The 14,613-nt window shown below is 37.6% G+C and overlaps 1 protein-coding gene across 1 annotated transcript; it reads left to right on the top strand.

Moving 5' to 3' along the window:
* Positions 1–3,909: 3,909 nt before the first annotated feature.
* LOC109241175 (uncharacterized protein YtfP) lies at positions 3,910–13,123 on the top strand. The gene is made up of 17 exons (XM_019407894.1): positions 3,910–4,198; positions 4,278–4,403; positions 4,849–4,908; positions 5,406–5,519; positions 5,595–5,682; positions 6,500–6,645; positions 6,718–6,819; positions 7,612–7,683; positions 7,756–7,855; positions 7,943–8,025; positions 8,521–8,598; positions 8,711–8,809; positions 8,912–8,962; positions 9,071–9,127; positions 9,236–9,277; positions 12,435–12,516; positions 12,672–13,123. Exons 1-16 carry the CDS (start codon positions 4,052–4,054, stop codon positions 12,510–12,512), a joined length of 1,443 nt encoding a protein of 480 aa, XP_019263439.1. The 5' UTR covers positions 3,910–4,051; the 3' UTR covers positions 12,513–12,516; positions 12,672–13,123.
* The last annotated feature ends 1,490 nt before the right edge of the window (positions 13,124–14,613 follow it).

Raw genomic sequence — 14,613 nt, 5'->3', positions numbered from 1 at the left:
GTTTCGGGAAAAATCCTTTGAAAAATATCTTTCTAACAATTTCAGTAGAAGTTCAATGTAATATATAGTGAAAGTGATGAAAAATCATAGTCGACCCCTCGGCCGAAACATAGTTCGTATACAGCCCCTCGGGCAAACAGAAATTCATAACCATCTCGTAACTAAAAAATCTAAGTGGAAGTAACAAAGCCAAATCAGTGGCTAAATTCCGAACACCTTGTAAAAACTACAGTTTTAAGGAAAGTTGTTTAAAAATATTTGTTTAACATTCTCAATAGAGGCTCGGTCTAAAGATGAGTGAAAGCAGTAATTAATTCAACATAATCAATAGAAACTCACTTTAAGGAGGAGCAAAACCAGTAAGTTCATAAATAGGCCCTTCAGGCAAAGCATCACTCGAATACATGTATATATAGCCCCTCGGGAAAGCCTCTCAGTCACTCATGACTCAGCTCTTAACAATCAGTGCTCACACTCAGCGCTCACGCTCAATAGGTACCATATAATTACCGCTGTGGCGTGCATCCCGATCCATATATCGCTGCGGCGTGCAGCCCGATCCATATATATAGTCGACTGCACTCACTGGGGGTGTGCACACTCCGGAGGGACTCCTACAGCCCAAGCGCTATATCGCTGCGCGCGTGCAGCCCGATCATATATATATATATATATATATATATATATATTTTTGCGCGCGTGCAGCCCGATCCATAAATATATAATCCTCACAACCAGGCCCTCGGCCTCTCTCAGTCATTAACCTCACACTCAGACCCTCGGTCTTTCTCAGTCATTACCTCACAATCAGGCCTTCGGCCTCTCTCAGCCATCAACCTCACAAGTCACTCGGACTATCAGTCAAAAACAGGGCATTGAGCTCAAGAATATCATTTATAATGTCAAAATTGAGTAAATAAGGCTGAGTTAAGAAGTCAGTAAGACACAGCATGACTGAGTACAATTATTAAGTCAAAATAGTGAGGAATAGTAGTAAAAACCCCATAAAGGTCCGAAACAATTGGCACGAGGCCCAAATATAGCATTTAGCCCAAAACATGATAATAACAAACAGTTTTCAATCAAATATGCAGTTAAAAGTCACACGGGACGGACTAAGTCACAATCCCCAATGGTGCATGACCCCACGCTCGTCATCTAGTGTGTGTGTCACCTCAAAATAGCACAACGATGTGAAATCCAGGGTTTCGAACCCTCAGGACAACATTTACAATCATTACTTACTTCTATCCGGTCCAAACTCTAGCCCGCGATGCCTTTGCCTCCAGAATCAGTATCCAATTGCTCCGAATCTAACCAAAATCAGTTCCATATCATTAATACACGCTAAAGGAACAAAGCCCAAGCGAAAATAATCGAATTAACTCAAAAATTCCGAAATTTGCCAAATCTGACCCCCGGGCCCACATCTCGGAATCCGATAAAAATCACATCAGTAGAATCCTCATCCTCCCACGAGTTTATACATATCAACAACATCAAAATCGGACCTCAAATGGCCCCTCAAATCCCCACTCAAAGGTCTCCAAATCATAAGCCCTAATTCCCCAATTTTGGGTTCAAATCACACTAATTTCAGGTTTAATTACTTAGAAATCAACATATAATCGAGTATTGAGTCAAAAATTCTTACCTCCAATAAGGTCTCTTTGATTCCCTCTTCAATCTCTCTCAAAAAGCTCCAAAACCGAGTCAAAAATGGTGGACTTAGGCCAAAAATCGCGAAAATGGCCTTTTTAAACATTCTGCCCAGCTCTTTAATTTACTTTATCGCGATCGCGGAAAACCCATCGCGATCGCGAAGCACAAACTCCGCTGGCCCAAAATTTCACTCTACGTGATCGTGTATATACCCACACGAACGCGATGCTCAGAGTCTTACACCTACGCGATCGCGTATGAGCCCACGCGAACGCGATACACAGAAACCTACACTCACGGATCGCAACCCTATCTACGTGAATACGAAGAATAACCTAGATGCCCCCTAAGATAGCTCTACGCGATCGCGAGCCTCCTCACACGATCGCGATGAAGAAAACCTGCAACAGACCTGAAGCAAAATCTGCAACTTCTCAACTATCCATTTGATCCGTTTAACCCCCCGAAACTCACCCGAGGCCCTCGGGACCTCAACCAAACATGCCAACATATCCCATAACCTCATTCAAACTTGTTCCAACCTTCGGAACGTCCAAAACAATATCAAAACACCAAAATCACATCGGATTCAAGCCTAAGAATTCCAAAATTTTTCAAATTCCGCTTTCGATCAAAAAGTCTATCAATCCTCGTCCGAATGACCTGAAATTTTGCACACACGTTACAAATAATACAACAGACCTACTCAAACTTCCGGAATTCCATTCCGACCCTTATATCAAAATCTCACCAATCAACCGGAAAACGCCAAAATTCCAATTTTGCCAATTCAAGCCTAAACCTTCCATGGATTTCCAAAATACTTTTCGATCATGCTCCTAAGTCCCTAATTACCTAACGGAGCTAACCAAATCATAAAAATTTCAATCCGAGATCATATACTAACAAGTCAAATACTTGGTCAAACCTTTCAGATTTTAAGCTTCAAACTGAGAACTGTTCTTCCAAATCCATTCTGATTGCCCTGAAAACCAAAACCAACGATTTACATAAGTCATAATAAATCACGCGTGGCTAGTCATGCCCGAGAACTGGCGAGCGAAGTGCAAAAGCTCAAAAACGACCGGTCGGGTCGTTACAAATAGTCCACATTCTTTAATAAAGTGGTACACTTTTAGTCTCCATGTTTGATACGAAAATAAATATTTTCCTAGAAAATGAGTGGTTATCATTTATTTTTCTTTGTTTAGTTGGTGAGTGACAAACTTTTTTCGGAATTTTTTTTCTAGTGTTTGTTTAGAGAGTAAAAATATTTTTTAGAAATTTTTTATGCTACTTTTCTTACCCCTCCCCCTTATCCCAAATCCCCATGTTTTCCGTACTCCCCTTCTCTCTCCCCTCCCCCCTCCCCCCCAACCCCAATTACCCAACGTTTTCAAGATTCTATTTTTTTTAAAAATTTAATTATTCTTTTAAAAATTTACACAAACCCAAAGGGACTAATGTGTTGCTTTACCTTTTCTCGCAAAAGAAACGTTGAAATTTGTGTTACACAACTAAAAAGAAAATACTATTTTTTTTGGTTGAAAAAGAAAGTACTCTTTCTACAACATGAAAAAAAGTACTCATTTTTGTTAAAATGAAAGAAAATACTTTTTCTATATTATGAAAAGAAAATACTTTTTGCTACATTATTTTGTTAAAATGAAAGAAAATACTTTTTCTACATCATAAAAAAAGAAAGTTAACCCAAATAGTCGTCTACCTAACTGCTTAAACTAAAAATAGCCGGTGGAGGTATAATTTATGTATTATATGTGTATAATTATGTATAATAAATGTATAATCTATGTATATGGCTAAAAAATTATAAACAATAAGAAAAGGGTGTGAAAGGTTGAAGAAAAGTTTTGGAAAATATTTTTCCTTCTCTTGACAGGGAAAATATTTTCCTCCAATTGGAGAAAAATAAGTTCATGAGAAAACATTTAAGCCAACCAAATATGAGAAAACTGAAAAATATTTTCCTTCTTTCATATCAAACATGAAGACTAAAGTGCACGACTTTTAAAAAATGTGGACTATTAATGCTCCATGTGAAAGAAATAGGACTAGTTTGAGTTGAAGTCCAAAGATACTGGACTATATTCGGCATTTTCTCGCAATATTTCACTTAAATAAAATCCTTAAAAAATAAAAATAAAAATAAAATAGAGGTCTTGGATATTTCTTCACGCTCTAACAATACCAAAAATTTTATTTTGTGTGCCCCACAATTTACTAGTTTGAGACAAAAACAGGTCTCACACCACTATTGTTGAGTCCTACCAACACATATTACAGTACAACTGTGTACGTCTTTCGTCGTTTGGTCGAGAGCTCGTTTTGCGTTTTGTGCTGAAACTAGAATAGAGTATATTATCATATCATGAATTTGGTATCCCAGCGATTCATTCTTCGTGTTGGATTTGCTTCTCAAACTTCAAGCAATCTCAAAGGAAGCTATCCCTGTTCAATCTCTACCAGTGGACGCAGAAGGCTCAGTGCAATTACTTTCTCCTTGGCTGCTCCAAAGGTAACATTGCTAGTAATATACAATGATTCTGAGTTTTGTTTTGCAAACTTACGGTAATTTGGTGTTTTGGTAAAAGTAGGCAGGTGAAGAGCTTTTAGTAGTAGTCGGGGGCGGAGCAGCTGGAATTTACGGTGCTATAAGGGCCAAGACTCTCGCTCCTCATCTTAAAGTTGTTGTTTTTGAAAAAGCCAAACCTTTATCAAAGGTTAGTTCTTTATCCGCTATTTAAGAAGAAGGTATATCTAGACCATTTGGCATAGTTCATGGACAAATTTGACACTTTTCCCTTTGGAAACATGGCGATTTCTAGTGATTTCTTTTTTCAATAAGGGCAGATACAGACTAATTTTTTAACGGTATGAGCATAACTGATCCCAACTAATAACAGAAGGCTAACCTAGACCATTTCGCATAGCTTAGCGACAAATTTAACCTTTGCCCTTAAATGTATTGCACCGATTATATAGCCGACTAAAGGGGAATGATTGTATGGAGGGTGGATATAGCCGACCTTTGCTTTGTTTGAGATTGAAGCATAGCTGTTGTTTTAAGAACTTTGAGAAATGCTGTATTATCTCTCTTTTGCTCATAATTCTTGAGGATTTAAATTGTGTTTGTAATGAGGAAAATGTGGTCTTTTGTTTTGGTAGGTTAAAATCTCTGGAGGGGGTCGCTGCAATGTGACTAATGGGCATTGCCCTGACAATAAGGTAAAGTTTTCTTTTTCAATTTAAGAATGTAATCTCCCTAGCATGTAAAATTGGTGCCCGAAGCTTAAAGTTCTTGGAGTATGGCACTTGTGGAAGAGTGACGGGTAATTTTCGTCCCTCGATGGTTGGGAATTCAATGTACATAATAATTATTGTTCCTAAGATTGCATACCCTAAGGATTTGAAGATAAATGCTTTTTGCACATGACACATTGAAGTATGAATAGGTAATTGAGTTAGAAGAAATACGTACTATTTTCTATTTGAAGTCTGAACTCCCTTAACCCAGATTTTGCACTCCCCTATGCTCATTGAGTAGGATGTTTGTCAGTTGCTCGTTAGAATTATAAAATCAACTAAAATTAGCGAGTCCAAGACTCTAAGAGTGTGTGTGTGTTCTTTTCTTTTCTAAAATGTGCTGATAGTCGAGTCTCATTTTCAACTTCAGATATAGCAGCATATAAGTCAAGCTCAATCAAAACCAACCTCGTTTGCAGATTTTGGCAGAAAACTATCCAAGGGGTCATAAGGAATTCCGAGGCTCTTTTTTCCATATTCATGGTCCAATGGATACAATGTCCTGGTTCACAGATCATGGCGTGGCATTAAAAGTAATCTCCAAAACTACCCTTTTTATGTTTCTTTTCTTCTTATGATGCTAAGTAATTTCTGCTGATTTGCCTCAGATTGAGGAAGACGGAAGGGTCTTCCCCACCAGTGATAATTCATCTACTATAATTGATTGCCTCATGTCCGAGGCGAAGAGGAGCGGAGGTAGATAAACTATTCCATCACAATTTTTTTTATTCTTTCATAATTATTTGGGAGCATGTATGGTTGGATAAGCTTTTACTATTATTCACATTACTCGTTGTACATTCCTATCCTTGAAGTTCTCCAAGGGCATGGGTGCCTACATCCATTATCCAAAGTGTCCGATTGAGTAGCTTTGGACTTTCAACTCTTGTAATGTCACACTTCCCTAAAAGCAAAAAGTTTTCTTTTAGCTCACGTGTATATCTGCATCTCTCTCTATCTCTCCCCACACGTATGCACTGACACTTGCTAATATGGCGTTACTCGTGTACTTGAAACCAAGTATTTTCCAAGAACATCTTGGGATTTGAGACATGGGATCATTTATTTTCTTTGTTGTGGTAGAATATATGGGAGGCAGAGTGGCAGCTTAAACAAATTGGAATAGGGAAATATGAACCTCATCTCTATTCACACTGCAAAAATATTAACCCAACACTATCCGCTTTGTAATCAATCTGCCTAAAGCATCCATTGTCAACATGTTTATGAAATTGCTTCTGGGTTTAAACTACTGTATACCAAGGTTAGAAGTTAAGCAATCATCAAGTTAATGCCTATGTTAAGACTACCTGCATCTGGTATGTACTTATAGTATGTTCTCCTTCTTTGTTTTTGAAGTTTACTCAATTATCCTTTATTTATTTATTCTGTTTCAGTCACCAGTTTGAGATGGAAAAGTTCTGTCTAAATGGTAAAATAGTTTGAGATATTATCCTGCATTTTCTGTGCAATTTCTATGTAATATACCTTGTACTTGAGATTTTCTGTGTAGTCTTGTTGCAGACAGGAAAAGTTGTTACTGGTGCATCTTCCACTGCTGATGGCAAGTTTGCAGTCAAGCTTGAGAAACGTAGCCTTGATTATGTGGAGCACGTTGAAGCTGATTATCTACTAATTGCTAGTGGGAGTAGTAAGCAGGTCAGTTTGGTTATGAGTTAGCAGTATTTTTGCATCCATTACTTCACTTCATTTCCATCTTTTCCTGTTCAGGGTTACAATCTTGCCACTCAGCTTGGTCATTCTATTGTGGAACCTGTTCCAAGCCTGTTCACTTTCAAGATTGATGACTCAAAGTTAGCAGAATTGTCTGGTGTAGGTTTCTCTACCATTTGCAGCCAATTGAGTGAATTCAGTCTTTGAGGTGTTTGCCTGCTACTCCTTATGTTTTATATCACATGAATGAATATATAGCTAGTTGTTTATCGTCAATAATTCCTTCTTTCCTGAATTAAGGATATACTTTGGGAGATGCTTTATATGTCTCATAACTGTTTTTGTAATAAATATTTTTGATTCAGATCCTGTTCGTTTTTGAATATAACCTGATTAATATTGGTGTTAAGGATGACATAGGGCTGATTGACTGTCAACTATCTGCACTGTGAATTTATTCTCTCCTCTTTCTGGCATTTAATATGTCTTAGGAGGCAGCTAGTATCTTTGACTTCTATAGATGCTACCTTGCCTGCTTCAAATTTCTAATGTTCTATAAGTAACCAAGCTAACTCTTCCCTGAAATAAGTGCTAATTGCTATAAGAACATGATAGTCTTATGTGCCCTGTAAAATGTACATTCACCTTTATGACATTTTAGATGATGCTTTGGCATTCTTTATCACAGGACGTTGTCTACTGATTGTACTTTTTTGTCTAATGACATAGTGATCTCTGCTTTCTTCCTTAACAAAATTTTTCATTTAAATTATGAAGATTTTGTGGTTCACTTTTTTGTGTTTGAAAGTGAACAATATATTTTAATGTGTTTCAGACATCATTGCACTTCTGTGTTGATTCTTAAAATTGTTGTGACATACTTATTACACTTTTGAGTACATGAAAATATTCTTGCCTTTGCCTAACAATCTTTTTACTTGTCACCCATAGGTTGCATTTCCAAAAGTAAAAGCAAAATTACAATTGGAAGGCATCCAGAAGAATATACCACAGCTTACTCAGGTATGCATTTCAGATTGATGACATTTATTGGATAGAATTTTGGTACTCCAGAACAATAATCCTATCTTTTAGCTAGGGCCCATGCTAGTGACACATTGGGGACTCAGTGGGCCTGTGGTTCTTAGGCTATCTGCTTGGGGTGCACGTTATCTATCCAGTTCAGACTATAAGGGTAAAACATGTCTTCCTTTTTCTGTTTTTGTCGTTTTCTCTTCACCACAATCTTATCTCTTGCTAAATTTAGTTGCAAAACATCCAGGTACGCTTTGTGTGGATTTTACTCCTGATCTCCATATTGAAGATCTAAAGTCTGCACTCATTTGTCACAAGAGTCAGTTTTTGGTAATACATTATGTGACCTGCTTTGAGGTTTATGACCTTTTCATTATCTTGTTTGATTGTCCATATAGACCAGCTTTGTCAAAGACGGGAAACATATGGAAGAGATAAAAGCTACAGAAACTAATACTTATAATTACATTAAATCTTTGATTTATATATTGAGCAACTTCATATACATGGATCCTTCATTTGGTTTGAAGTACCTGTGATGCGAGCGGGTATGGGTTCTTTGGGAGTGATTAAAAATAGCAACAAAAAAAAGTTGTATATTTCTCCACTTGGTACTTATACACACCCATATAAGATACAATCCATGGTCCATATAAGGTAGTGGTGCTTAAGCTTCTGAAACAATTGATCGATCTTATCAAAAGAAAAAAGGTTCTGAAACTATTGATTGATCTCTTATGTAAATAACCTCTCATCATGACACCATAGCATATGATTGTATTGAATCTTACTTCACCACTTTCCTTATTGTTCTCTTCAATGCAGAGGCAGAAGGTGCTGAATTCTTATCCTTCTGAATTTGCGCTTGTGAAAAGATTTTGGAAGTATATATTAGATCGTGAGGTAAAAATGTCCACTTAAGTTGTAAGGATGTCTCTTGGCTTTTGCGTCTGGATAAATTCTCAGAATGTTTGACGTCCACTTTTATTTTGTTATTTTTTCTTGATTAATGCAGGGCATATGCGGAGACATGCTTTGGTCTTCCATTTCCAATAATATGTTATTCTCTGTCGCTTCTTTGTTAAAAGATTGTGCATTTAGCGTGAAGGGAAAGGTATTATGGCTCCTTCCCATTTCTCAGACTCATTTCTGCTTTTGACATCATTACTCTGACTGAAAAGAAACTTTCTGTTGCATCCTTGTTGGGGTAACGAAGGGCCAATTTAAGGATGAGTTTGTCACAGCTGGAGGTGTTTCACTTTCAGAGGTGCTCCCTTTTCTTTTCTTCCCATCTCATATGCTTCTCATGCTGAGACCCTCTCAATTTTGCTAAGTTAATTTCTGAGAGTTGCAATCGTTCTATTTCTTCAAGCAGATCTACCTTGATACAATGGGAAGCAGGATCCATTCGAATCTCTACTTTGCTGGAGAGGTTTGTCTAACTTAATACCTGTAGTTTACTTCTCTTGCTTCAGGTGCAAATGTAGGACACAGGTTACGGCTTTCCATATGTATTTATGATTCTTTGAAAATCCTGTAGGTACTCAATGTTGATGGTATTACTGGTGGCTTCAATTTTCAGGTAATGCAAGCATGATCTGAATCCACAGGGTAGCATTAATGGGAAAACTGCATCATGTTCTTTTTATTGTATACTTGATATATATGCATATATCTTTAAGTCTGATGGTATACTATAAAAAGAGAAGGGTGACCTTTTTTTCTTTTGTAGAGAATTTGTTCAGCCAAAACCTTTAGCTTATAATCATATTACTATTTGGTGCATCATTTGTCTGAAGATCATCAATGTATGTAAGTACAAAATAAAATTGGAATGAAATGGATCCAAATGAATCGAAATAAATATCGAAGGTTCATATAGCCGAATGACTAGCTTGAGATTGAGGCATAGTGGTTGTTGTATCAGTTCCACCACATGCACCAATAGGTTGACGTTTATTTTCTGCAAAAAAGTCACTGATTTTGATATTTGATGTTATATTGCGTTATTTACGGAGTACTGATTACTCCTATACAATATTGCCCTTTTCTAAGATTTTACATTGAATTCTTTTGCAATTTCATTATCAAGTTTGATACAATGCTTCTATATTATAAATGTACTTTATGATGTACTACCTATTATGTTAGATGTAAACGTCTAGTTCAAACGGGATTATCTTTAATTTTGAGATGAAGCTGGTGGAGAGCAAGGAAACGGATGAGAAGAGGCCGAATAGGGATGCTACAAGAGGGCCAAGAAGGAGGCGAAGTTAGCGATTACGGTGGCTAAGACTGCAGCATTTGAACGTGATGAAGAACTTAGCGACAAAAATGGGGATAAAAAGCTATACATGCTAGTCAAGGTGAGAGAAAGGAAGGCCCGTGACCTGGATCAAGTGAAGTGCATCAAATATGAGGAAGACAGAGCATTGATGGAAGATGCACATATTAGACGTAGATGACATACATACTTTCATAAACTCCTAAATAAAGAGGGGGACATGGATATTGTGTTGGGTGATTTGCAGCACTCTAAGAGCCATCGAGATTTTGGTTTTTGTAGGCGTATTAAAATTGGGGAGGTTGAGAGAGCTATGCGTAAGATGAGTAGGGGAAGAGCGACCAGGCCAGATGAAATTCCGGTAGAATTTTGGAAGAGTATGGGCAGAGCAAACTTGGAATGACTCGCTAGGTTGTTTAACATCATCTTTAGGAGGAAGAAGATGCCTGAGCAATGAAGGTGGAGTACGATGATTCCGGTGTACAAAAATAAGGATGATATTCAAAATTGCAACAATTTTTCTTTGATAAGTTAAGATTTTATGAAAAGGTACCAAGATGGTATGAAATTGCAACTCTAGAGGTATCAAGTTGCTGAGCTACACTACAAAAGTTTGGGAGAAGGTAGTGGAAGCGAGGGTTCGGATTCATGTTGGGACGTTCGACTACGGAAGCTATTCACTTTGTAAGGAGGTTGGTGGAGCAGCATAGGGAGAGGAAGATGGACTTACATATGTTGTTCATTGATGTAGATAAAGCATACAACAAAATCCCGAGGAGGTTTTATAGAGCTGTTTGGAGTCTAGGGGTGTTCTTGTTGCTTACACTAGAGTGATTAAGGACATGTATGATGGAGCTAAAATATGGGTGAGAATAGTATGTGTGTGTGTGGAGGTTGGGGGGGGGGGGGGTAATTCGGACCACTTTTCAGTTGTGATGGGGTTGCACCAGGGGTCAACTCTTAGCCCATTTTCATTTGCCTTGGTGTTGGACACACTGGCCGCCACATTTAAGGGGAGGTGCCATGTTGTATGTTATTTGCAGATGATATTATATTGATTGACGAAACGCGAGGCGGTGTTAGCACGAGATTTTGGAGGTTTGAAGACAGACTCTAGAGTCTATGGTTTCAAATTGAGCAGGACCAAGATTGAGTACTAGTAGTGCAAGTTCAATGACGGGACCTATAGAAGGCGTGGACGTGAGGCTTGATATACAAGTCTATCCCTAAGGGAGATAGTTTCAAGTACCATTGGTCTATTATCCAAGGAAATAGAGAGATTGACGAGGATGTTGCACATCGTATTGGAGAGGGGTGGGTGAAATAGAGATTCACATTCGGTGTTCTATGTGATAAGAATGTGTCACCCAAATTTAAGGGTAAGTTTTACAGATTGGTTGTTAGACCGACCATGTTATATGGAGCAGAGTGTTGGCCAGTCAAGAACTCTCATGTCCAGAAGATGAAAGTAGCAGAAACAAGGATATTGAGATGGATGTGCGAGCATACTAAGATTGATAAGATTAGGAATGAAGATATTCGGGACATGGTGGGAGTAGCCTCGGTGTAGGACAAGATGCGGGAAGCGAGGTTTAGATGGTTTGTGCATGTGAAGAGGAGAAGCACAGCTCAGTGAGGAGGTGTGAGAGGTTGACCTTGGTGGGTCTGAAGAGAGGTACAGGTAGGCCAAAGAAGTACTAGGGAGAGATAATTAGGCAGGATTTGACGTTGCTTCAGTTTACTGAGGACATGACCCTTGATAGGAAGGTGTGGAGGTCGAGAATTAAGGTAGAAGGTTAGTGGATAGTCGAAATTGTTTCTTCCTGATACCAGCAATATTAGTAGTTAGTCTTGTATTTTATTATTGTTAGATTTCTATTATTACATGTTGTGTCTTTCTTTTCTTCTTATCTTGTTGTTGTTACTGCTTGTTGCTACTGCATTCTTTCCATCTTTCCATGAGCCGGGGATCTATAGGAAACAACCTCTCTACCCTCAAGGAGTGGTAAAGTCTGCGTACACACTACCCATCCCAGACCCCACATGTGAAATTAAATTGGATTTTTGTTGTTTATGAGGATTCTTTTAAACCTCTATGAAGTTAAAAGTGTGTGTAACCATGGAGTTGTGATGGACACGCTGGCAAATGTGATACCATACACTGCTAAATCTGGCATCACGAGAGTGTGCTAGACCTACTTTACCTATGTATCTTAACTAAACCTACTTTACCTATTCACGGTCTTAACTAAACCTACTTTACCTATTCGCGGTATGAACTAAACATACTTTACCTATGTGTCTTGTTTCCTGTGTTTTTTCCTCCCTTTTCTTCCTTTTAATTTTTTTATTTGGGGTGGGACAGGAGAAGGGGAGGAGGGGGTGTATGAACAATATTCCTATATCAGCAGGCTACTTTCTTCACTGATTGTTTAGCACTCTGTCAATTCTGCAGAATGCTTGGACAGGGGGATATATTGCAGGTACAAGTATTGGTAACCTTGCTGGAGATAGATGCTATATGACAGAGTAAACTGGTAAGTTATGCAGTAATTTGGAGATATTGAAGAGCCTGATAAAATTTTGAAATTAGTGATTCCCTGGTTATGCCACCTCTTTTCTTTCAAAAAGAAAAAGCAAGTGTATCGAAAGACTTCTGTGTAAGTTTTTAAAGTTGTGTTCTATACCGCAGTTATGCACAAAGCCTTTATGGAGCTAACAAATGCTCAAGAAGTCACTGAATCAGATCAGACAGTGAATCTCTTTCGAGTGTGGTAAAAGTGAATGGAGAGAGAGGAAGCTGAACGAGAATTGTTTGTTACTGATAGCACGAGCTGCCGTCTTACATCAATGGCTATCTATAGAACAAGTTAGGGACTAACTAGCTAAGCTAACATGTATATTGAAGAGGGGAAAAAGGGTAATATGAGTACTGGATGAATTGTATTACTAGTTTGGTGCAGCCTACTGATCAAATTACTCTGTTTACATTTCCATCATTGTGGCTGAATTGATTGGCACAATTAGAGCACTGAGTTCAAATCTCAAGAGGTCTCTGCTATTCCGTTTGGTTTTATCAACTCTTCTAACTTATGCGAAAAGCTAAAACAGGAACAGATATAATATAATCCAGCTTTTTGTGTGTGTTGTAAGAAACTTGGCATACTGCTGAAATCAGTCCATACATTTCTATCATTTGGTGGACAATAACGTGCAAGTTGTGAGATGACATTTGAATTGCATGGTTAACAAATCGTACGACAAATTGTGTCAAAAGGGGGTACAAAGATGTGGATATTTATGATTGTTTTCATCGGAAACTTACATTTTATTCATAGAACCAGCCAACAAAAGGAATCCTAAGTTTAAACTACAAGGCAGTTATAAAAATTATGTTTCCAAGAAATACCGCTGTGATTACACCTATTTATATTTGTTCTAATAAAATTATGGTTTCAAAATTGTTTCTTGGAGGATTTGCCTCGGAGTTGGACATATGACATTGTCAAACAATTGAATTGTCCTATGCTGGTTGGCCTATGCAAGCTGATACTTGAGTGTGTCAATCTTTTCTTTTCATTTTACTCGGGTGCGTTTTTGTCTATTGTTTTTATATTTATATTAGAGTGTAAAGGACACTTGCGGCTTTTCCAAAATGAGTAATCCAGTTCTATCATCCCACTTTGCTTCCACAATTTTCAGTTATGTATCGGGTTTCTGGTTGAAAATTCTCCGAAGGTTGAAAACGGATTTGTATACAATAACAACAACAACAATAAATTCAATTTAATTTCACATTTTGGGTCGAAGAAGGATAGTGTGTGCGGAGACCTTATCCCTACCTAGTGAAGGTAGAGAGGTTGTTTCTGAAAGACTCTCGGCTCAGAAAAAGTTTAGAAGAAAGAAGAAGAAGAAAAGAGAAAAAGAAGTAGTAGTACCAAACAGTAAAATACGATAACTGAAGTGAACGAAAAGCAGATGTAATAAAGATCTAAGAATATGAAAATACAAGAGAGCTACTAATACCAAGGGTCATATCTTCCATCAGTAGCGTACGCAAGATTTTTCATAAGCGGTGTCATAATTTGAAGAAACGACAAATAAATAACTTATTGTAGTTGTAAGTAGTGTCATTTTCTGTATTTATCCCTAATATTTTATTTTTCTTATACATAAATATTAAAAAAATCCGACGAAGTGGTGTCCCGTGACACCGCATAGATTAAGGTGTATACGCCCCTGTCTTCAGTAAGCTGAATCAGTACCATGTCCCGCTAATCACCTCTCCCCGGTATTTGCAACCTTTGCACCCTAATCAACCCTATTCAAACAAGACTCAAAAGTGAGTCTCTATTATTTTCGCAGAAACTGGCTTATTGAAAAAACAATGATCTATATATTATACTTTAATATTAGTGAATGTTAATTATCAGGTGGTAAATAAAATTCTTTAATTACCAAAAAAAAAATGAATGTCAACTTTTGTATGCGATCCTTGGTAGCTAGCGATACGTTTTACAAACTAGCAAATCCATTATTGGTTGGCATTCAACATATGTACAACTGTATACAATCTGAATTGTCACTCTATGAATTTCAAATTTTTTATACTCTCCTTGTCTCAAAACGTCATT

The sequence above is a fragment of the Nicotiana attenuata genome, unplaced genomic scaffold (genome assembly GCF_001879085.1).
Source record: "Nicotiana attenuata strain UT unplaced genomic scaffold, NIATTr2, whole genome shotgun sequence".
NCBI classification, from domain to species: Eukaryota; Viridiplantae; Streptophyta; class Magnoliopsida; order Solanales; family Solanaceae; genus Nicotiana; species Nicotiana attenuata.
This window is presented reverse-complemented; position numbering and strand designations above follow the sequence as displayed.